General features: G+C 45.2%; 1 protein-coding gene across 1 annotated transcript in view; it reads left to right on the top strand.

The window, feature by feature from the left end:
* TRRAP (transformation/transcription domain associated protein) overlaps positions 1-24,699 on the top strand; it is a gene marked incomplete at its 5' end in the record, with an annotated part of 109,579 nt that overhangs the window by 68,140 nt on the left and 16,740 nt on the right. Inside the window, 15 exons of the mRNA XM_079720276.1 lie at positions 1,714-1,860; positions 3,069-3,188; positions 3,384-3,671; positions 3,838-3,975; positions 4,663-4,775; positions 5,207-5,342; positions 8,330-8,521; positions 13,971-14,166; positions 14,809-15,074; positions 15,645-15,745; positions 16,968-17,169; positions 18,404-18,568; positions 19,973-20,063; positions 21,736-21,935; positions 22,738-22,999. Of these exons, the coding sequence (XP_079576402.1) occupies positions 1,714-1,860; positions 3,069-3,188; positions 3,384-3,671; positions 3,838-3,975; positions 4,663-4,775; positions 5,207-5,342; positions 8,330-8,521; positions 13,971-14,166; positions 14,809-15,074; positions 15,645-15,745; positions 16,968-17,169; positions 18,404-18,568; positions 19,973-20,063; positions 21,736-21,935; positions 22,738-22,999 (2,617 nt within the window). The remainder of the gene's footprint in view (positions 1-1,713; positions 1,861-3,068; positions 3,189-3,383; positions 3,672-3,837; positions 3,976-4,662; positions 4,776-5,206; positions 5,343-8,329; positions 8,522-13,970; positions 14,167-14,808; positions 15,075-15,644; positions 15,746-16,967; positions 17,170-18,403; positions 18,569-19,972; positions 20,064-21,735; positions 21,936-22,737; positions 23,000-24,699) is intronic.

Genomic DNA, 24,699 nt, shown 5'->3' with positions numbered 1-24,699 from the left:
CAGGCTCCAGACGCGCAGGCTCAGCGGCCATGGCTCACGGGCCCAGCCGCTCTGCGGCATGTGGGATCTTCCCGGACCCGGGCATGAACCCGTGTCCCCTGCATCGGCAGGCAGACTCTCAACCACTGCACCACCAGGGAAGCCCCAGTTAGATGTTTTTAAAGGCAGAATTGATAAGCACCTTGTCTCATCATTAAATTTGGAGAGAGATCATTTTATTGTGGGCTGTGCTGCTGAGCAAAGGGTATTTTACTCTTTGGTGATTGTTCTCCCCAAGTCAGGAGTAGCCCGTGTTGTATTACAAAGCACTGCTCCAGGAAGTGACGCTGTCATGAAGGAACTGTGGCTCTAGCTGGCTCCGTGGTCCACCTAGTGTGAACCTCCTGTGTCTCTACCCAGTCCTGGCGGGGGCGGCTGTGGAGCCCAGACCCGACCCGCAGGGCAGAGCCTTGGTCCCACTGACTGTCAGTACCCTGTGTGCAGTGGCTGACACCACTCAGGGTGTTGGTCTGTAAGCTGTTTCCTTTAGAGTGTTGGCCCTTGGAAGCTCAGTCTGCCTGGAGTGTTGGATGTTAGAAGACAGCCAGTCAGTGTTGAAGGAGGAGGGTACCCTCTTTGCTTTAAAAGGGGTAGTTGGTACCCTCTTCTGTATGTGAGACATCCACTTATTTTATTTACAAATAAATAAAAATTTTCTTCACTTAGCAGTTGCTAAGCACTAGATCATTTGGTGATAGAATCTTTTTTTCTTTCTGTCATCCTCCTGTGTGAAATAAATTGCCAGCTTTGAAGTGATTCTTCTGCATTTTCAAGGGCACACACCACATGGCCAATAACGTGACTTAGAGCCTAGCCTGATGATTGGATTTTGACTGTGACTTCCCAGAAAATTCAGAGAGAAATAAGGTTCATTCTTTTTGGGGGATGAGTTGTGTAAAACACCATGCCAGCAAGGTTCTGTGCATTGGCCTGACAGTATTATTAATCTGAATGAGCAAGACAGCTAGGCAGCTATGCTGCATTCTATTTATTTTATTTATTTATTTTTGGCTGCATTGGGTCTTCGTTGCTGTGCATGGGCTTTCTCTAGTTGCAGCGAGTGGGGGCTACTCTTTGTTGCGGGGTGCAGGCTTCTCACTGCGGTGGCTTCTCTTGCTGTGGAGCACAGGCTCTAGGTGTGTAGGCTTCAGTAGTTGTGGCTCGTGGACTCTAGAGTGCAGGCTCAGTAGTTGTGGCTCATGGGCTCTAGAGCACAGGCTCAGTAGTTGTGGCTGATGAGCTCTAGAGCGCAGGCTCAGTAGTTGTGGCTCACAGGCTCAGTAATTGTGGCACATGGGCTTAGTTGCTCCGCGGCATGTGAGATCTTCCCAGACCAGGGCTCGAACCCGTGTCCCCTGCATTGGCAGACGGATTCTTAACCACTGCACCACCAGGGAAGTCCCTAAAGTTGTAATTTCTTTTTAACTTTGCTTTCCATAATCCAAATATGAAAGCAAAATGGTGACATTTTTATAGTGTCATATAAGAAAGAGAGCTAGGTCTGGTCTAGTTTAATATGCTTGTTGTTTATTTTAGAATTCAAGATTATTTAATCATAAACTTCCAAGAAACTAAAATTTTATTTACCAAAAGTGTAACAAGTTTACAGGCATTGTGATTATTGATTTTCTTCAATTGACCTTTCGGTTTTACATGTTTGTTTCTGTTTTTTAGGATGTGGAGATAGATATTGAACTAGCTCCTGGAGATCAGACCAGCACGCCCAAAACCAAAGAACTTTCGGAAAAGGACATTGGAAACCAGCTGCATATGTTAACCAACAGACACGACAAATTTCTTGATACGCTCCGGGAAGTGAAGGTCTGTGCAAATCTGGGGGGTAGTTGTGGTTCTCCCCCTGCCCCTGAACATGTTGAGCAGTCCATGAACCCATGGACTCCCCCAGTCTCTGCTTGAGGTGAGCGTTTCTATAGGCAGGTCTGTGGATACTCATGGCCATTGAGTGCTTTGGCCTCTGCCACACTGACTTGGAGCAAGGAGGCACCTGACGCCCTGACCGGGGTGAGGGGAGCAGCCACATGAGGTCAGCCAGGCTCGCTTCATCATGGCCTTCCTCACTGGGCAGCCTGAGTAGCAAGTGGGAGTATTCTCCACTTAAATGTTTTCTTCCATTTTCCTTGGAATATTTGTATCCTTAGGTTTTGCATTTTTAATAGAGATGTGGGTATGAGAGTGAATTCCCATCTTGACCTGTTGTTGGGTAAAAAGGACAACGTGATTGTGACGTGTGTGTCTCCGTCTTGGGCGGCAGGGCCCATGGAGGGACGGCAAGTGTGTGCCTGAGCCCCTCAGCGCCGGCTTCTTGATGCCGCGTGGGGAGCTGGGCTTCAAGCAGCCAGAAACCTGGCTGTTTATAAGAAATTCATACTTCAAAAACCACGGAGCTGTGGACAAAATCAAACACATCTGGGGATTTGATATACCCTCTGGGCCCCTGGTTTCCAGCTCCGACCCCATTTGTGGGGTGTTCTGGTTCGGCCCTGTGCATTCCAGGCACCTCTCCAACTCTTGCCCGCTGTCAGTTGCAGAGACTCTGAACTTTTATGGTTCGTGATTTGTTCTTCAGAATTACACCTGTTGGCAAATAGCTGAGCTAGTATGTGTATGCTTCTCCTGTTTCCTCTTCATACCTTCAGCAGCCTCTGCTTTGATGGCGCCTGTGTGCCTCTCGTTTGCACTTTCAGCATCAGCATTGTGTTCGTACTTCTCGGGCCTGGTGGAATCAGTAATAGGAAATGCCCTTGAAAGTTAAAAATGTAGGTGTGTCACTGGTGAGCCCCTTACCCAGGTCCTGGCTCAGCTGCTAAGCACACCGGGGGTCTGTGGTGCTCAGAATCTGTGTTTCACTTTGGCATGACGTTTGTTCAGGTCTTTGAAAGTTTGGAAGTGGAGGAGCGTGTGGTAAGGTGAGGCAGTAATGTTTCCTGACCAAGGACGCGTGGGGCACCCACGTGGCAGGGGTTTCAGCACCAGCCCTTGCCCGCTACACCAGTCTTTTCTCTCCGCAGACTGGAGCCCTGCTCAGCGCTTTCGTCCAGCTGTGCCACATCTCCACCACGCTGGCCGAAAAGACGTGGGTCCAGCTTTTCCCCAGATTGTGGAAAATCCTATCTGACAGACAGCAGCATGTGAGTCTGTTTTTTAAGTCCTCTTTTGAAAAATGTAGTTTTAGCTTTTGATAAGTATTTGATTAAGTTTCAAAGGCTGAGGAAACTAGTATTATCCAAGAGTGAATTATCAAAAATATCCCAGATGCTGAGTGAGAGAGTAAAGACGTACTGATTTTTGCACGAGACCCAGGTCAACCTGCTCTTGGGTTTCAGGCTCTGGCGGGCGAGATCAGCCCATTCCTGTGCAGCGGCAGCCACCAGGTGCAGCGGGACTGCCAGCCCAGTGCCCTCAACTGCTTTGTGGAGGCCATGTCCCAGTGTGTCCCTCCCATCCCCATCCGGCCCTGCGTGCTCAAGTACCTGGGGAAGACCCACAACCTCTGGTTCCGCTCCACCTTGATGCTCGAGCACCAGGCCTTTGAGAAAGGGCTGAGCCTGCAGATTAAGCCCAAGCAAACAACAGAGTTTTATGAGCAGGAGAGCATCACTCCACCTCAGCAGGTGAGGCCCTGCCTTGTTTTGTTGATCGCGTCTTCCTTGCTGGTGACTTCGTGGTCCCAGCAAACATCTCCCCAGTGATTTTAAATTAGGTACCGTGAAGTTGCTCTGTTGGGGCCGGGGGAAAGCAGTTGTCATGAGCACTCAGAAACTGTGACCTGTGTTTCAGGAGATTCTGGATTCCCTCGCTGAACTTTACTCTCTGTTACAAGAGGAAGACATGTGGGCAGGCTTGTGGCAGAAGCGGTGCAAGTACTCGGAGACAGCGACGGCCATCGCCTACGAGCAGCACGGGTTCTTCGAGCAGGTAATGCCATCGGGCGGGATGTCCAGGTCGCATGGGTGGTGAAAGGCGTTTATAGTGGTTCCTTATTATGTCCTCCAGTCAGTTCGTGTCTAAATGAGAAATTTACTGTTTTCTTTGAAGCATTTATCCACATAAAGACTCTTTGATTAAAGTCTCAATTTCAGAGAAACATACGTATGTGACGTGAACATTTTTAAAGCTCAGTCCTGAATCATTTCCTGTTAGTTGCTAATGTGGATGCTTCTTATCTACAGTCATTGATCCTGTTGGAAGTGGTAGGTAGATTGTGATCAGTGTGAGATTTTAATCCTCATGCCTGTCCTTTCACTGTAGTGTGGGTCACTGTTGCAGGTATAGTCGCAGCCGCGTGTAGGACACTGAGCCACAGAAACTCCAGAGGCAGAGGCACGGGCTGTGGCCCCTGCTCTCATCTCTGACGGATGGAAGAATGCACCCGGGGTCTGGGCAGTCTCCCTCCCGCTCCTTCCGTTCTGTATGGGGAATTACGCACCTTCTCCTCCACTCTCTTCTGTTCTCTGAATGGAGAATTCTGGGTGTTGGGTGACCTTAGAGAAGAGCAACGAGACACCCCTGGGTCTGTGATGCAACTTGCCCTAAACAATTGAGCAATGGTCATGTAAAAGTTTCTAGTCAAACCGCAGTTTGAAAGCAGTTTAACTTTTTTAGGCACAAGAATCATATGAAAAGGCAATGGATAAAGCCAAGAAGGAACATGAGAGGAGTAATGCATCTCCTGCTATTTTCCCAGAATACCAGCTCTGGGAGGACCACTGGATTCGGTAAGCTGAACAGTGACATGTCCAAGAATCAGTTAAGGAAACCAGTGAGAAGTCTCTGAAATTTTCTCATAATGAGTGTTTTTAAGAGGGAACTTTGCTGCTTTCTTTATGGCCCCGTGAAGAAAAGAACAAACAAAAACCTATAAACAGCTTTTAAAGTCTTGAGTAATTGAGAGTGTGTTGGAGAAACAGTGAATGACTCCTGCTCTCCACAGGCTCCAGAGCTCTGAGCTCTCTGCTGCAGGGGCTGCGGTTCTTGCTGCTCCAGGGGCGTGCGTAGTTTACTGCCCTGGGGCACCTCAGCATCCCGTAGAAGCCTGCCCTTCTCTGTGTGGGGGAAATACTTTTTCCTTTCGGTGGAATGGAAATGACTTAAAATCCCATCTGTGGGTGTGGTCACTGAGCTTTGGCCCCGGATCCCTGGTCTCTAGGTGCTCCAAGGAGTTGAACCAGTGGGAAGCCTTGACGGAGTATGGCCAGTCCAAAGGTCACATTAACCCTTACCTGGTCCTGGAGTGTGCTTGGCGGGTGTCCAACTGGACCGCCATGAAGGAGGCGCTGGTGCAGGTGAGACTCCATCCCTCCCCGCCCACCCCGTGACTCGTCCGTGCTCAGGTCACAGTCTCCACAGCTGAGTGGGGCCCCGTTGCCAAAGCTGTGAGTCTCTGGAGATTTCCCTTCACTCACAGCAAGCTGGGCATTTTGACAGATGAAAGAGAGCACTTGGGAAGCAAGAGTTATCTTGGGTTATCACTAACATCTTTCCTGAGTTTGAGTGAAATTATAACTTAAGTATTAGTTCATTATTGAGTTACAGTAAAAAGTATCAGGTGGAGACCTTGGATTCTCTGAGAAAACAGTAATGTCTGGAGAAATTTGGAAAAACAGAGGCAATTGTACTGGTGGACTTGGTTGGCAGAAGCTCTGCAGCAGTGAGTATAGCAAAGGTGAATTGTACAAGCCCAGGGCCTGGCACAGTAGCTGCTGTCAGTAAGTTTGTTACATGAAAACAGTACCACATTCAAAGCATGTCTTGCATTATGGAAGTGGTAATTGTGCAGTGTAAGTGAACTTGAGCCATTAATGTGGTTGAGTGCTACATTTTCAAAAATTAAACTCCATCCAGAGGAATTCGGTGCATGACGTGAGAGCAGGTACAGAGGTAGTTTTCTTTCCCACACTGGGAAGCCTGTGTCAGGGCATGAAAGTTACGGTGTCAGCACGGCTGTGTTGTCTGAACCCCGCGTCGTCATCATCATCATCATCATCATCATCATCACCACTGTCACCACCATCATCACCATCATCAAAGCCTTGGGTGGTCTGTGAAAGCAGCTATTCTTGTTGCTCTTTATTTTTTCCTGCATCTGTACCCTTCTTTGATTTTCTCCCTTGGCCCCTTTTCTGTGCTGCTGCTCCTCAGTTTTTGACCTTTTCTATGTGGTGTCAGTGGGGTTTAGGGGTTTACACTATTGTCCTGTTCTCACCTTCCCCCTTTACCTAGTAAGGGTTTATTTACAGTCACACCAATGATTCTCCTTCCTTAATGTGGAGACTCAAAAGCACATTGAGATTATAGGCCACTGTGTTTGAAAGGATTAACCTAAAATTTTAACTTGTATTGTGGATACCGTGCTTATTTTGTTACTTCTGCTGCTTTTAAACAAAATGCAAAAGATCGAAGAACTGAAATAGTCACAAGCTATTAACTACAGAGTGGTTACAGAGCCCAGGGTCTGGACTTTCAGGGTGGGACCTGGGAAATGGCTCGCCTGATGCAGGGAGTTGGTGTTACTCTGAGAAATAACCAATCACTTATGTAGGTAAACAGAAATAAATATTTTGCTGACAGGTTGCATTTACAGTTGATTCTTTATTCTGATAAACATTCTCCTTTATTTTATCTCAATGTAAAAATATTTATATTATAAATAAGTATTTATAGCTCACTCTAACGGTTTCTTTTTCTCCTTTCCAAGGTTTCACTTAGCAGGGTATGTGCAGTATCATACTGTCCATAGGTCTGACAAATGATCTTCTTCTTTCACAAATTCTTGATTATTTCCCCAAAATTTTAAAGCACTTACTGGTTAGAAAAAGCTCAAAGTATATCAATAAGCACTCTGGGTAATCTTCAGTAAATTAATTTCAAATGGTCTTGAGAGTACTAACTTATTTACTCATTTACCAGTATTTAAAAGAAAAAAATCAAATTACCTTTCTTTTTCCTCCTGTGTCTTGCGATTATGGGGCTGCTTGTAGTAGTTAATTTCTTGGTTTGATTTAATAAATGGGGTAATTTTTTTCAGTGGAGGAGAAATTAGAAGACAGGCCTTTGTTCTAATGTTACAGAGGGCAGGTGTGATTGACAAAAGCCTATCTTAAATAGTGTTTAAGTCCAGAAAATGTAAGATTTTAGGTGTAATTTTAGAGGATCATGTAGGAAGCAGATGTGTTTACAAGGTTGTCTCCCTGAATTTCTTCATCACTGGATTACTGAGAACTAAGAGGGACGGTGGATGTGACTCTGCTGTGAAAAAGTCAGACGTCAGAAAACAAGGCCAGGTGTTACGTCAGCGCATTATTATTCCCATCACTGCTCTTACCTCATTTGTACAGAGAGCAGCATGGCACTAAGATGTGTGTAATTTCTATTACTTCCCAAAGGTGCTTCACAATGAATGTCTTACTGATCTTGTTACAGCAAGTCCTATAAAATTCTTTTAAGAATATCTCTATATTCTTTCATTTTTTTATACACAAAGAGATTATTTTTGAAAAGAGTTTAATTTTTTAATTTACATTTTAAAAAATGCTCTAAGAGGCTGATAAAATGCAATGAGTTCTAATGCCTTCTTTAGAAAGTGGTGGGCAAACACAGGGGCTTTCCCAGGCACACCTGGAGCCTCTACCTGGGCTTAGGGCCAATGGGAGGAAACGTGATGGCTCTAGGCTCTGTATACTTCATCAGAACTGATAACCAAGATATGAGAAATCTGGGGGAAACTTACAGTAGATAATAAAGTGCGGCTTTTAAATGACAGTAAAATTTATGAATGTTCACTCATATTCTTCTAAACCTGAATCGCTGCCTTCAGCTTCCTTATATAATGTGGAACAAGTTAGATTAATTTCCCAGGATAACAGTGTGAATTGGAAACAATTCAAAATTATACTGATATTTATCAGAGAGGAGATGAGCACATATTTAATCCTTTGAAAATTCACTGGCTGACTTTGTACGTTGTTCGTCTGGTCTGTCATAATGGTGTTGATCAGTTTCCCCTTTCTGGAACTACTAGTGACCTTAAAGCAAGGAGCCTGTGGCACCTCCATAGATAGATAGATTGGCCACTCATTGGTATTCGGCAAAGGAGAGTGTCCAGAAAAAATATAAAGCATGATGACATCTCTAAAGAAAATGTCTATTTATAGCTTAATTTCTGTTTATTGCTTTGCAAACTGGCTACCAAAAAATTGACTTTACTTTTTGACTCCTTCCACTGAGAGGAAGTATACCCATTGTTTCCTATGTGATATTCTTCCATAACCAGGTAGAAGTAAGTTGTCCAAAGGAGATGGCGTGGAAGGTCAACATGTACCGTGGCTACCTGGCTATCTGCCACCCTGAGGAGCAGCAGCTCAGCTTCATCGAGCGCCTGGTGGAAATGGCCAGCAGCTTGGCCATCCGCGAGTGGCGGCGGCTGCCCCATGTGGTGTCCCACGTGCACACACCTCTTCTCCAGGTGGGTCCCTCGTAGCAGAGCTCCTCCTGCCCAGGCTTAGGTCCATAAGCTGAGCTGGACGGGAGAGGGAACTCCTTCCACTTGTCGTTTCCCATTTAAACTCATCCTCGGTGAAAGGAAGGCCAGAGTCAAAACGGAGGGGACTAAAATGTTGCGTCTCATTTTTGGTGCTTCCAAGGGATTTAAGTGACAGAAGCCGTCCCACAGGAGTGATCTTGATGATTTTCACTTTTGCTTTAGGAATATTCTTTCATGCCCACTGTACCACCATCAGTGTGATGCCACTGCTCAGCCTGAAAAGGTCTCTCCTCCTCTGAGACTCTTAAGACTGCAGTTAAATAGGCTGTGCCTTGGCTTCTTCCTTTGTGTATCGTCTTCACTACTTCTGACAATTTGTGCAGCCACACCAGCCACCATTCAATGGCTCAGATCTAAAGGGTCTCTCCCCACAGCTCCTTGTGCACGCTGCCTCTCTCCATGGAACATGCTGCTTCCCATCCTCCCAGCCCCTATGCATGTGTGTGTGCGTGCGCACACACGCACGCGCGCACACACACACACACACACACGAAGGGCTGTGTCAGCTCTTGTCCTGTTTTATCTGGCGCCTGTCATGGAGCAGCTCCCAGTGTTATTGAATGAGTAAAACTATAGGCAGAATGGTCATACTTTTTTCCTCTTGAAAGAGTAGTTTTGAGACTTGAACTGCTATATTGATTTTTATAGTGTAGTTTTTTATAGATTTTTTAAATGATATAGTTATTTATTAATATACTTAGATTATTTTGTCATTGTCATAGTGAACCAGAAGTTCATTGAAGCAATTAATTGCTTTGTTTTGATATTTTTCCTTTTTGTATCTATTATTTTTGGCTTTTTCTCAAGGTGTGCACTAAGGTAGTATTATTTTGCAGGTATATAACATCTCTAATCTAGGTTATTAAAATATTCTAAAGCCTTTTATTTAAAGTGGACTTTTTCTTCCACATCCTCTAAAAGTGCAAAGATGGGTTGCATGTCGTAGCTGTTAGGAAAAAAGTTATTGCATGAACATAGGAAAAAGTTGTCAATGCAAGAAATATTGTGAATGACTGAGTATTATTATGGATGAATGACTAAGTATTGCTATGAATAACACAGTTGTGAATAAATAGAAATTATTGTGTGGTTATATATTCAAAGTACAGAGTATAAAATGCAGTATTTCAGACAATCCTGATTCAGGAATTTTGGAAGTGAAATTAAAGGCAGTTTCTCTTCCACTGCTGTGGTCACGGTTGATACTCAGTTATTTGTTGATTAGTTTGGTTACAAAGCTGACTGCATTTAGAGAGATGACTTCCTCCCCCAAGTAGCACTATCAACCAGCATAGCTGAGAAATCTTACAGAAAACAAAGACATAAGAATGATTTTATGGAAACAATTCAACAATGTTTCAGTTTGATCATTCAGTAACTATTAATTTTAGGGTCAGAGTTTGAGGAGGTGGAAAGGATGAGCTTAGAGAAGTGTTTATTTTTTAAAAATTAAATATAAATACCTTTTTTCGAAACCTATAAATGTTAAAACAATGCCTAATTTTTTGAAATATTTATCATGTTTTAATAAGTTATAAAATAATATATTTCGAACTACAGCTTGTGTCTCTCCCCCCTCCTCCTCAACTACCACCCCTCAAAAAAATCACTGAGGGGAAAAGTTTTGGTGCTTTTGCACAGCAACATTCCCGTCTTACTGACTCTAGGACCCCAGAGTTGTGATGGGGATTCTAGATGGGGCGTCTGCCCCTTTGGCCTACTGCAAACATCAGTACTGGGCTCCTGGATCAGCCACTGGTCAGGAAGAAACACAGAGTCTGAGCGCTGTTGCGGAGGGAGTGACTTTGCTGTCACGTTGTCCAGAAGAGCAGCGTAAGGGCCTCTGAATTTTCACTTCTTCATAGCAGCAATGGGCACAACGGGGGAAATTGTTAAAACCAACCTTTCACAACTCTGAAATTTAAAGATTTGCAGTAATCCAGGGAGCATTTAAGGAAGAACAGCTGTATTTCAGTAAGAATAGCAAGGTTTGTGGCCTTTAATTGTCCTGTTCCCATTACCCCTCTCCCCAGCTCTGCCTTGAAAACCAATAGCTTCCAACCACAGTAGCTGTGAAAACCAGCCTAGCAGCCACCAGTGGAAGACAGTACAGATTTAGAGACCCCCCCAAAAAACCCAGCCCCAGAATGCTGGCAATATTTAACCAGCACTACAGCTCCTAGAAAAACCCTATTCACAGGATTTGTCTCTATTTGACCTGACTCAGAGCTCGCTCAGTAGAGAAAGTCATATGTGAGAGCATTTGTCAAAAATAGTCACTGGCAGTTGTTTACAATCACAGCTGCCTGATGTAGCAACACCAGTCCCAGTAAAGGGAAGATTAGAGAATGAGATGTCTATATATATTGTGAAAAGCTTTAACATATTCATGGGAATCGAGAAGACCACATACACATACATCCCGTGCACACATGCTCAGGAGAGACTTGAGAAGATCCTAAGCTTTCACCTCTGGCTGACCTTGGGGCTCTGTATAAGTGGGAAGTAAAGGCTGAGGCAGAATTGAAAATTGCCTGGCTGAGGGATGAGGGCATGCTGCAAAAGGCACACAGAGCCTTATCATTTCAGGTCTTTAAGGAAATCATTTGCTGACCAGTAAGCTAACTGAGCAGAGACTCTAGTGGTTACATTCTACAAAGACTACAGACTTTATAGAAGTAGTTCAGGAATTTTTTTTTTTTTTTTTTTGCGGTACGCGGGCCTCTCACTGTTGTGGCCTCTCGCGTTGCAGAGCACAGGCTCCGGACGCTCAGGCTCAGCGGCCATGGCTCACGGGCCCAGCTGCTCCACGACATGTGAGATCTTCCCGGACCAGGGCACGAACCCGTGTCCCCTGCATCAGCAGGCGGACTCCCAACCACTGCGCCACTAGGGAAGCCCAGTTCAGGAATATTTGAAAAAGTTTTATCTAACCTATAAGCACATGAAAAAAAAATGCTCAACATCATTAGTCATTAGGGAAATGCAGAACATAACCACAGTGAGACACCACTTTATACGCATTAGCATAGCTAGAATGAAAAAGGTAATAGCAAGTATTGGTGAGGATGTGGAGAAAAATGGAATCCTCATGTATTGCTTGTAGGATTGTAAAATAATGCTTGCTCTTTGGAAACAGTCTGACAGTTTCTCAAAATATTAAACATGGAATTACCATAGGCTCAACAATTTCACTCCTAGGTGTAAATCTAAGAGAAACTAAAACTTATGTCCACAAAAACCCACACACAAATGTCTATAGTGTTAATAGTCCTAATAGTCAAAATGTGGAAATACTCCAAATGACCATCAGCTGATGAATGAATAAATTAAAATGGTATATTCATGCAATGGAGTATTACTCAGCAGTAGAAAGGAATGAAATACCAGTATGGGTTGCAGCATGGGTAAACCTTGAAGGTATGCTACGTGAAGAAGCAGGACACAGAAGGCCACATGTTGTGTGATTCCATTTATATGAAATGTCTAGAATAGACAAATCCATAGCGATAAACAGTAGATTAGTGCTTGTCACCTTCTAGGGGAGGAAGAGTGGAGAGAGGCTACCTGTGGGCTTCTTTCTATAACTAGATAGTGTTGACAGTCATATAGCTCTAGGAAAAATATACATGGTCGCTGAGTTACAATTTTTTGACTTTATGATGGTGTGAAAATATATATATACAATCTATATTCAGTAGAAACCATACTTTGAACACTGAATTTTGACCAGACCAGCGTATGTGGTATGGTACTCACGTGGTGCTGGGTAGTGGTACCAAGCTTCAGCTCCTGGTCAGCCATGCAGTCACGAGGGTCAACAAGCGCATGCTTACAGCTATTCTGAACCCATACAACCATTCTGTTTTTCACTTTCAGTACAGTTGTTAGTAAATTATAAGAGAAAATCAACACTTTATTATTAAATAGGCTTTGGGTTAGATAGTGTGAATGTTTTAAAGCACATTCAGGTTGGCTGGGCTAAGCTAGGATGTCTGGTAGGTTGGGTGTGTTAAATGCATTCTCAACTTCAGGTATTTTCCACTTAGGATGAGTTTATTGGAACATAACCCCATCATAAGTTGAGGAAGATCTGTGCTAAAAACTACTGAATTGTACACTTTAAAAGGTGATTTTGATGATGTTTCAATTATACCTCAGTAAAGCTGTTATAAAACAGATATCCCATTGTTCTATTTTCAGTAAGCTTTTGGTGGGAGGAAGGATGAGATAAAGGTTTCAGAAACCGGAATGTAATGAATTAAACTAAACGTAATGAAGTATAGATGGAAAGCATAAATTCTTAAATTTTTAAAATTAAGATGAAACAGAAGGATACTGAGTACTGAACTTGGTGCTGTGTTTGGGGATTCAAACAATTTAAAACTTTCTGCCTCAAAAGAGAATTAGGCTGGAGGGAGGTGACATATCCATAAGAAGCAAAATTTTAAGAAGGAGTCTATGATTCAGTGCCATGTGGTAGAACAGAAAATAAACACAAGGATTTAGAGAAGGTAAAAATCCCTGTGGGAGAGCAGAAGGTGAAGCTTGACAGGTAGAGTTTGAATAGGCTTGGAATTATGGCCAAGGCCTCCCCGTAAGGAGAGGGCACCATAAATTTGGAGCCAGCAACACTTCTGGGGTTTAAAGGGTAGTGACCTGGACAGATTTATAGGGATGTGATGAAAATGCATGTATCAGCCCAAAAAGATCATTAGAACTGTGTTCTGAGATGCTTGACATGGCTCCGGGCTTCAAATGTTCATGGAACTAAAGCTTGAGGGCAGGGGGACCAGGTTGTTCTGGTCTTAGGCCTCAGTAGACAAAGAGCCACACTTAGCTGGTGGCAAAGGGAACAGAAAAAGGATAGTTAATGGGGCTTCCCTGGTGGCGCAGTGGTTGAGAGTCCGCCTGCCGATGCAGGGGACGTGGGTTCGTGCCCCGATCTGGGAAGATCCCACATGCCGCGGAGCGGCTGGGCCCGTGAGCCATGGCCGCTGAGCCTGCGCGTCCGGAGCCTGTGCTCCGCAACGGGAGAGGCCACAACAGTGAGAGGCCCGCGTACCGCAAAAAAAAAAAAAAAAAAAAAAAAAAAAGGATAGTTAATGGGGGGTGGGGGGAGTCGGTGTTCTCCAGGCCCCAGTGTCACAGCAGCCACAGAGCAGAGGTGTTAAAATGGGGGGTGGGGACAGGGACCACGAGAGTAGCGTTTGAGGTATGGAGTAAGGTAAACGTGGCATCTGAGGCACAGTGCTTCCTTTGGTAATTGAATCGTGAGCTCTTCACATAAGGATTCCTGATTGACTCTGGTTTGTTATCCTCCTTCAATCTCAATGCTCACTGTGGAATCTCTTATGCTGGTCCCTTTTAGGCAGCCCAGCAAATTATTGAACTTCAGGAAGCTGCTCAAATTAACGCAGGCTTACAGCCCACCAACCTGGGAAGGAACAACAGCCTGCATGACATGAAGACAGTGGTGAAGACCTGGAGGAACCGGCTGCCCATCGTGTCTGACGATTTGTCCCACTGGAGCAGCGTCTTCATGTGGCGGCAGCATCATTACCAGGGTAAACCTACCTGGTCCGGCATGCATTCATCATGTAATTTTCCAGACACCCCACTGTTCTGGTTTCATGTCTTGGTTATGTTTTGTTGTTTTGTTTCTTTTTACTTTTACCGGATTTTCTCTTTCTTGGCATGGTAGATGGTGGTTGTTATGACAGGGTAAAGATGAAGGTGGTGAAAGATGGGAAGAATTTCCCCCTACCTGTTCCCTTTTTCCAGCTAGAACAGACGTGCTGCTGGACACTGTTGCACCAGGGGCACAGGCCAGTGGGATCACAGCCTGGGTTGTGGCCCTCTTTGTTTTGAAGCCCCCTTGAGGAAGAGCTGTGCTCAGGTGGCAGCGTGTAGCCTTTTTCACCTTCCCTGGTCCCCTCTGCTCTTCCCCTCAACCTGCCAGGCATCTATTTGTTCAGAGCGACCTTCATGGTTTAGTTAGCCAAGACGGTAACACCCAACTCAAGAGTTAGTGCTTCTTAGATCTTCCTTTTGATACAGAATACAAGGAAAAGTAATGAGGGTTTATCACAGAGCCTCCCATTGCATAAGCCATGTGTGTGTGTTTTTCATTTTTTATTTAAGCCTTATTGTGGAACACTTTGAAAAATGTTTGACATGGACTGAAAACTCATTTCTTTGCTCTCTAGCTATTGTAACTGCCTATGAGAATAGTTCTCAGCATGATCCAAGTTCAAACAATGCTATGCTTGGGGTTCACGCATCGGCTTCAGCAATCATCCAGTATGGAAAAATTGCCCGAAAACAGGGACTGGTCAATGTAGCTCTGGATATATTAAGTCGTATTCATACTATTCCAACTGTCCCTATCGTGGATTGCTTCCAGAAGATTCGGCAGCAAGTCAAATGCTACCTGCAACTGGCAGGCGTCATGGGGAAGAACGAGTGTATGCAGGTAGAGTGCCAGCCAGACCCCATGCCCGCCCGCCCGTGCCCAGGAGGTCTGGGGAGGAATGAAGGGTCCATGTGGAAACACCTGGTTCAGACAACAGGGAAAGAGGCTAGAACTTTACAAACACAGCTCTGGTCTCGGGGAACAGTCCTGCCAAAATAAGAAAGGGACAGGAAGCCGCTTGAGTATTTGAATGAATTATATGTGATGGTCTCTATTCTACTTGGTTAATGTAGTTAAGGAAAGAAAATTAAAAACTGCAGAACTATGAGGGTATATGGTAGATTTGGGCTATGTTCAGAGGAATATTAATAAAAACAATGAAACTGACTAGATAGGGTAAAGCTTTGGAGAAAATACCATTAAGGTGTCTAGAACTGAATTTGCATTTAGTGATTGAGTTTAAATACTACTTGTTAGTCAACAAATATTCATGGTGGGCAAGCCTGTTGTCAGTTTAAAGTATATTTGTCAGTGACCTTTCCGACTTGCTACATAGATCAATATTTTAATGACGTTTTTGTATTATTGTCTAGAAAATTCAAGAACTTTTTTTCTGTTTTTAATAAACAGGGCCTTGAAGTTATTGAATCTACAAACTTAAAATACTTCACAAAAGAGATGACGGCTGAATTTTATGCACTGAAGGGAATGTTCTTGGCTCAGATCAACAAGTATGTATGTTATATTGGTGGAGGATAAGAGAAAGACTCATCAGATTATTTAAATAGTTATTTATAACTTGAAGCCAATGTGAAGATCAAGCTAGAAATTGATATGACTTAGTGACAGTTGTCAGGGATGATATTTCAAATATTGTACCTCTAGGAAGGTAATAACTTGCAGCAAATTGACGGGCCAGCTTGAGTGTAGTACTTAAAAAACTTTTTAAACATGAATTGCTTGAACAGAGAACTGCTGATAACATGGATTCTTTGCCCCAGTTTCTCAGCATGCCATTTTGGAACAGAGTTGATTCCTTTTTTTTTTTTTTTAATAAATTTATTTTATTTCATTTATTTTGGTCTGCATTGGGTCTTTGTTGCTATGTGTGGGTTCTTCTCTGTTTGCGACAAGCAGGGGCTACTCTTCATTGTGGTGCGTGGGCTTCTCATTGTGGTGGCCTCTCTTGTTGCGCAGCACAGGCTCTAGGTGCACAGGCGTGTGGGATACTCCCGGACCAGGGCTCAAACCCGTGTCCCCTGCATGGGCAGGTGGATTCCTAACCACTGTGCCACCAGGGAAGCCCCCAGAGTTGATTGCTTTTATGGAGATGATTCTTGCTTTAGAGCAGGGGTCAGTCAACTGGAAAACAGTATGGCAGGTCCTCAAAAAACTAAACAAAAAATTATCATATGGCCCAGCAATTCCACTCCTAGGCATTTACCCAAAAGTGTTGAAAACAGGAACTCAAGCAGGTAGTTGTTCGTGAAGGTTCACAGCAGCACTGTTTACTATAGTCAGAGTATTGAAACAACTCAAGTGAATAGATAAACAAGATGTGGTGTATACAGACATTGGGATATTACTCAGCATAAAGAGGAATGAAGTGTTAACGTGTCCTGTAGCCTCAGAAACACAGTGCTGACTGAAAGAACCCAGACCAAAAAATCACAATGTATGGTTCCATTAGTAAGAAATGTGCGGAGTAGATAAATCCATAGAGACAGAAAGCAGGTCAGTGGTCACCAGGGTTGGAGGTTGGGGGAATGGAGAGTGACTGCTTCATGGGTCGGGGTTTTCTGGGGTTATGAAAATGTTTGTGGCCTACACAGAGGTGGCAGTTGCACAACATTTTAAAGGTACCAAATGCCATGGAACTATTCACTTTAAAATGGTTGATTTTATACTAAATGATGTTCACCTAAAATTTGTTTTGATTTTGTGTCTTCACAGGTCTGAGGAAGCAAACAAAGCGTTTTCTGCAGCTGTGCAGATGCACGATGTGCTGGTGAAAGCTTGGGCCATGTGGGGCGATTACCTGGAAAACATCTTTGTGAAGGAGCGGCAGCTGCATCTTGGAGTGTCTGCCATTACCTGTTACCTGCATGCGTGCCGGCATCAGAATGAGAGCAAATCAAGAAAATACTTAGCCAAGGTGAGACTGAAAGAATTTACCTTTGACCAAAGACCACCCGGTAGCCTTTAAGTTTAGATGAAAATTCAGCAGCTTACTGATCTGTGCTGGGCATGAGGCATTTCTTCATGCCTTACCTCTCATTTCCCTTCACCTTTTGAAGTATAGTCCACAGTTCTACTTCAAGCTGAAAAATGGAGGCCTGGACATAACTTGGAGTCAAAGGACTTCTAAGCAGCAAAACTGAACCTAGAGTCTGGGTCTTAGGACTCAAGTCCAGTGTTTGCTGTGGGACCTCACACTGGACAAAGATTCCTGCAGACTGCTGAGGGGTCTGCCCAGAGAGCTTACCTGCTAGACACCTGTTAGATTCTGATCTCTCACCTGCAGGGACCATGCACACAGTCACGGAGCAGGTCAGCTCTAGTCACAGGTGACGTTGAATCCCCTGGTTTCTGCACACGCTGCAGGGTGAGGTCGCAGTCACCTGCATTGTCATCCGCAGGGCCCCCAGTACAGTGCCGGGCACAAGGCCAGTATTGACCTGGGCCCAGTGGGGGGCCGCTTGAGCCCAAGTGTCCTCCCCAGTATTGAGCCTTCTCAGCCCTCCCGGGAAACACATCAGTACAACCCAGACTCCATTCTTGCAGAAACTTAAGAATAAGTTCTGCTTTTCTGTTTTGTCCATTAAAGGTTAGGAGTTTTTAGAATTCCTTGATTTAACATCAAAATTTGGATTGAACATCAGCACCTAGTAGTTAAAGCCGACTGTAGAAACAGACTGACTGTAGTCACACCAGGAAACCACCTCACTGTCTTGACTCCAGGTTTGCTTATTTTTAGATGTAATTGTTTCAGACGTCCCTGGACACCAGGCTGCCAACACGGGGCCTACTTTATACGAGGGTGTTGTCACCTGAGATCTTTAGCAGAAGCCCATTTTGTTCTGGAGAGATTGCAAGTGTGGAGTAGCAGGCTGAAACCCCTTGGGGTCACACTGGCCACCACTAGCCAGCCGATTGGGTCAGTTACGAGTGGGCATTAAAGCTAAATCTGGATGAAAGCTATATTTAAATTTTCAGTTTTATTTATAAGATGTATGTTTAGGTTTAGCAATATTGTTGGGCGTTTTATAGATATTTTCCCACAACGCCAGTGAAGTTACTCTATATGGTATTTTAATGTGGGGGGAAAGGTCACTTGATCAGAGCTTTAGAATTTTCATTCAACTCTAGAATTTTCCCTTCTGTCTTAGGTGCTGTGGCTCTTGAGTTTTGATGATGACAAAAATACTTTGGCAGATGCCGTCGACAAGTACTGCATCGGTGTACCACCCATCCAGTGGCTGGCCTGGATCCCACAGCTGCTCACCTGTCTGGTTGGCTCCGAGGGAAAGCTGCTTTTGAACCTGATTAGCCAGGTGGGAATAGCAAGGCATCTTTGATCACAAAAAAATTGTCTTCATTTCACATCCTTTTTTTTTTTCCAGAAAGGAAATGCGCATGCTCAAAGACATATGGGAAGGTGTACACAATTAGATATCACTTGATATAAAGCACAACTAAAAGTGACTGAAGAGTGTATCAGGGTTGGCGTGGAATAATCTGCTAGAGTTACAGTATTAAAATGGTCATTTCTTTCCTTGAACGTGTTGCCACATAAGATACACATAAAATAAACATTCTCTTAAAATGTAAGGTCACTAGTGAGTACTCACAGTGAGTGTGTATCTGGTTGATACTTTGTGGCTGAAATCCCATTGTGTGCTAGTTGCTCTTCAGAGCTTTCCTTCGGAAGAAAACTCAGCCCAGCTGTGGTGTTTATTGCCCTTTGTACAGTTAGTTGTTCAGCTGCAGCTGCCGAGGCTGCAAGTTGTGTGCACTGGGTGGGCTTGGGGAGTCAGACAGACTGGGGCCCGGGGTCCTGTAGAAGGGCTTTCATTACCCTTATTTTGAGAGTGGCTCCAGATTGTCCCTCTCCTGCAAAAAGACCAAGAGGGGAAGGGCCTGAACAATAGAGATTTGGATAGTCGGTCTGGGATCGAGTGCCTTTGACTGTGCTGCTGCTTATAAAATTACAGTCATATATATAATTTTTCACATGTGAACAGCGTCATAACCAAGCATTTGGGGACATGCTACTTGTTCCCCATTCTGTCTGTTCTTCACATGTGGTGCATCATCTACACGGTACCCAGAAGTGGTTTTATTTTTCCCTTGAGAGCTTGCAGCTATGTTCCTGGGTACTGACTGGTATTTCGCTTGGAGTTTATCTGTCAAGGTGTAGATTCCCTTTATTTGGTATTGTCATTCACTGAATATCTCTTAATGTACATTAGCCAGCCCCCCTGTGGCAGAGCTGGGTAATGTCTGCTCAGCCCTTTTGAAGGAGCCAATAACCCCAATTTGGTAAAACTGTCACGTCTTACCTTAAAGAGAAAAAGTTCAGTCTCCTCCTTCCTGCAGTTATGCAGAGTAAAATTACTCGCTAGTGAGCCTCATTGTCAGCTAGAATCAGCTCACAGTTCCTGGTGAATAAAGACTGGTGTCATTTTGTGTTTTCCTGTCATTTGCCCGAGTGAGATCCAGGGACTTGAGTGTTTGTCATCCTCATATTAACTGAATCAAATGAAAGTGTGGTTTCCCTCTGTCATCAGTAGTTCTGGGGCAGAACTGATGAAATACACCATGTTGCTCTTTCTTGGATATTTTAAAGCTAAACTAGATGTTTGACTTGCTGTTTAATCCGGCCTCGTGTGTATTAGGTTGGTGGTGTGGCCAAGTGCAGGCCAGCATCCCACTCATGATTGACTGTCTCAGAGCAGGTTGGACGAGTGTATCCCCAAGCCGTCTACTTTCCCATCCGGACCCTGTACCTGACCCTGAAGATAGAGCAGCGGGAGCGCTACAAGAGCGGTACGTCTCTGGGGGGTGCAGCGGCCAGGTCCCCACTGCCGCGGACACATGCTCGCTTGCAGCTCCTTTCCAGCATGTGGGCCGGTCTTGTGTTTAGTCCCTGAGAGGACACTGGGTCTGGAAGATAAAACCTGATCTCCCAGTGAAGTTTCTGGTTCTCCTTTGCCGCAACGTAATAGGGTGTTCATCTATCTGAGTGATTCAATCCCTAAGTAGAAAAAAATATATGAAATTTTTAGGTATAGATAATTATAAAGTTGAACTTGCCTCATTAGTTATAAATGCATCCTGGTAAACAGTATAAACGTCAGTTACGGTGTTATAAGGAATATCTTCAGCTGTCAGGGGAATCAGCATAGAAATCAATCTCACCAAATGTAAAAACATACTCAAAGTAGAGGTTTTTAATCTATATTGAATAGCTCTGGTGCATAAAGAAATAATTTAATGGTTTCAGTTACCCACTAAGCATGGTGCTTTGTAAACACCACGTTTACTTGCTTCACCACGTTTTTAATGTGTAGACATTTATGCTGCGAGGCCAGAGGCTTTCTAGGAAGGTGACTCCATCCACTGGACGATGGCAGCATCTCCTGGTCCTGTGCGGGGTGGGTGAGGACTGCGCAGCGTGTTAGCTCCAACCTCCTGGGTACCTGGGTAGATTCGTGTTTTGGTCATTTGAAAGTTAAGATTTTTTTTATTCTAAGAGAGCTGAAGCTAAAAAAACGAGCAAAGGGGGTTCTACAACGTATTTCTTTTTTCTTTTTTCCTTTTTAAAAAAATTTATTTATTTATTTATTTTTGGCTGCCTTGGGTCTTCATTGCTACGCGCAGGCCTTCTCTAGTTGCGGCGAGTGGGGGCTACTCTTCTTTGCAGTGTGCAGTCTTCTCATTGCGGTGCTTCTCTTGTTGCGGAGCACAGGCTCTAGGCATGCGGGCTTCAGTAGTTGTTGCACACAGGCTCAGTAGTTGTGGCTCGCGGTCTCTAGAACACAGGCTCAGTAGTTGTGGCTCGCGGTCTCTAGAACACAGGCTCAGTAGTTGTGGCGCACGGGCTCCGCGGCATGTGGGATCTTCCCGCGGCATGTGGGATCTTCCCGGACCGGGGCTCAAACGCGTGTCCTCTGCATTGGCAGGTGGATTCTTAACCACTGCGCCACCAGGGAAGTCCCTACAACATATTTCTTATATAGCGAGTGACTGTATTTTTCAAAGATGTCATTTTATACATGTGGTTTGGCTTACCTAGATGAAAACATGTAGGCTGACTTGTGAACTATTTCTAGATTCTCTGAGCTGTAATACAAGGAATGAATTTTGAAATGTTCTGCCAGACATTTAAAAAAATGTTCAAACTTCCACTGAAGTTAGAGAGTCCAGTGAAGCCTGCACACCCTCACCCAGACCCACCAGTTACGTGCTGCCATACCTGCTTTCTCTCTCAACACATACGCCTTCTGGAACCACTGGAAGCCCAGTTGTAGGGGCCGCGCTCTCCGCAGTGCCCTCTCGTTAGAGCCAGGGCACCTCCCACACAGCCCCTGGGAAGCGCCCCGGGATGTGTCCCACGCCGGCAGGAACCAGCGTTCCTTTGGCCGGTGGGTCCTTAGAGCACCGACTCTCCCATCGGTCAGTTTGGCGCTGACATTGGCGTTGTGTGTGTTGCTCTCAGATTCTGGACAGCAGCAGCCAAGTTCAGTGGGTAACCAGTCCCATTCTGCATCAGATCCAGGGCCCATAAGAGCCACGGCCCCCATGTGGCGCTGCAGCCGAATCATGCACATGCAGCGGGAGCTGCACCCGACCCTGCTGTCTTCCCTGGAAGGCATCGTCGATCAGATGGTCTGGTTCCGGGAAAACTGGCACGAGGAGGTATGTGATGTGGTCTCGGGGGTGCTGGCATCCTGCGGAGGGGATGGATCATTTGGAATGCTTTCATGGCCGTGTTCTCTTGAGACTACCTGCCTGGTTGTGTGTGTGTTTGTTGTTGGATTGAATGGTGGAACAGCAAATACTTCATGTCTGCACACTAGTGCTGCCTTAATATTGGAAGCAGAAGACTTCAAAAGAAGATGAGATTGAGAAAGCCATCTCTGGCCTTAAAATGCTTATTTTGTTCGCGTGTATGAGCTTAATCACTGAAATGCCACCACTGATGAGGGAGCAGCGGTGGTGTGGGCAGGGCTCACTCACCAGCCACTCGTCTCCAGGAGCTGGGAGCTGGTTCTCAGGCCACAACCTTAGTGGTGGTGATAGAATAATCAGACTTTGTTGCCCAGATATTTGTCTGGTTGGCCACGAGGCCCCTCGTTAGTACTGTGTTATTTTGTGTGTGTGCAGAGTACACTGAAGTGATCTGAAAATAGGTTTTTTTCCTTGGTTGCTCAACAGAAAGGTATGTGTATGATGCAAAAAGTGGGGTCTTGGGTCTTTTTTTTTTAAATGTTCAGGACAGTTGCTTCTCATTGTTAAGAACACAGCTCATGGCATGAGTGTCCGGGCGGCCCCCCGGTTCTGCACAGTCTGGTGCTAACACCTGCTGTGCACCAGGTACCGAGAAGAGCTTTGTCAGTGGTGGGGCCGGGTGGGCGGGGCAGGTGCTTTTTGGTTGGTGGGTGGGTTGCTTGAATGGAGAGCTCTGTTGTGCGAGCTGCCTCGGGTCTCTTTCCCCCAGGTTCTCAGGCAGCTCCAGCAGGGCCTGGCAAAGTGCTACTCTGTCGCATTTGAGAAAAGTGGAGCAGTGTCGGATGCCAAGATTACGCCCCATACTCTCAACTTCGTCAAGAAGCTGGTGAGCACGTTCGGGGTGGGTCTGGAGAACGTGTCCAACGTCTCGACCATGTTCTCCAGCGCGGCCTCCGAGTCCCTGGCCCGGCGCGCACAGGCCACCGCGCAGGACCCTGTCTTCCAGAAGCTGAAGGGCCAGTTCACAACTGGTGAGTCCTGATCCAAGGGAGCTCCCACTCAACGTTTTTCCTCTGTCTTAGCATCTAAGTTAACCACATTCGTTCGTTTTCATGAGCACAGTACCGGGCGAGCTGGTTAGACTGTGTTTAAAACACAGACTGGATCACAAGGAAACTGACATTCCCTGCCTGGGACTGCACGTCCTTCCCTCCGGTGAAAGGTCAAGGTTTCAGGGCCAGAGCACCGGGCTCCCTGTCAGGTTAGACACGAGGTTTGAGGACAGACCTGCTTCTGCTCCCCCGTCCCTCCTGCTTGGTTTTCATGGGAAAACGCAACAGGGTAAGGTGAGGCAGTAAGACCCAATGGTGCAGGGCCCGAGGTGACAGATAAGATTCAGACCTGTAGTGGATTCTGGTGGCAAGATGATAAGGAGGTTGTGTTTCTAATCCTGTCCCCAGTTCAGGTTCACGCGTTTCCCTAGACCCACAGGAGCCCCACCTCTTTCTGTATGATCTGAGGTGAACGGTCCCGTCTCCCTCAGCCCAAATCCTCATCTGTCGTAGGGACCCTCGTCCCCCCAGTGTACACACAGGCACGGCTGCATCCCCTGGAGCTCGTGCTTGTGTGGTCTGTCATCCTCTGAAAAAGGAAGAGTCTGAGATGAAAGTTTCATGGAAGCCATCATATATTACTTAAAAGAAGTGATATTTTAGTGTATCTTTATCTTAAAATGTCCAGATCATTAAATCAAATGTGGTCTGAAATAGAGAATTAGAAGTGGAACAAGTCATCCGGATTCTGATGTGAAAAAAATGACAAACACTGAAACTTGAAAGAAGGACAGCTATGAGGCTCTGACCAACCACAACGTGTAGCGAGTTTCAGATACTTAAATCAAGAGCTGTCCAACGCCTCTCGTCATGTGCCCCCAGGGAGGACCGTCTCTGGGTTTTAGCACTGTGTTCTGGTCTAGAGAGTGGAGGAGAGATGTCCCTCCATCTCCAGCAACATTGCATGCATTGGCTACTAGCTCCAAGTCTTTAAGGAGGTAGAAGGAAGTTCAAAACAGTACACTAAATTTATCCCAGAGACTTATTTACAAGCAAAAACTTACACCCGAGTGTTGATAGCCACTTTATTTGTAATAGCTCCAAACTGAAGTCCACCCAAATGCCCCTCTGAGGAGAATGGATACACAACGTGTGGTATTTCCATACTCATATAAAGCAAATAAAGAGGAGTTAACAGCAACTTAGACGAACCTCAAAGAAATTACGCTGACTGCAAAAAGCCAATCTCAAAAGGATTCCTGCTGCATGCTGCTTAATTATGAAACACTTGTGAAATAACATAATAATCAAGATGGAGACCAGAGTAGCGGTAGCCAGGCGTCAGGGATGCGGGGAGGAGGTGGCTGTGGCTCTGAGAGGCATCGGGGCGTCTGTGGTGATGGACGGTGAGCAGCTTGGTCATGGTGCTGGTTTGGCGCTCCCTACATGGCATCTCACGGAGACACACGTGCACGCGTGCGCACACACAGGACACGTATCTGAATCAGCCTTGGGGGTTATGCCAATGCCTTGGTTTCGGAAAGGGGTGTGTGGCCCTCCCTGTACATTTCTTTGCACTCCTGTGAATCTATATTCATTTCAAAATAAAAGTTAACAAAAAGTAACAAACAAAAATCCATTACATGAATGTCAGGCCTGAGCTTGGTAACACCTTCCTG

This window comes from Hyperoodon ampullatus, assembly GCF_949752795.1.
Source record: "Hyperoodon ampullatus genome assembly, chromosome: 14".
NCBI lineage: Eukaryota > Metazoa > Chordata > Mammalia > Artiodactyla > Ziphiidae > Hyperoodon > Hyperoodon ampullatus.
Note: the sequence above shows the minus strand (reverse complement) of the source record. Positions and strands in the feature narration are given on the sequence as shown.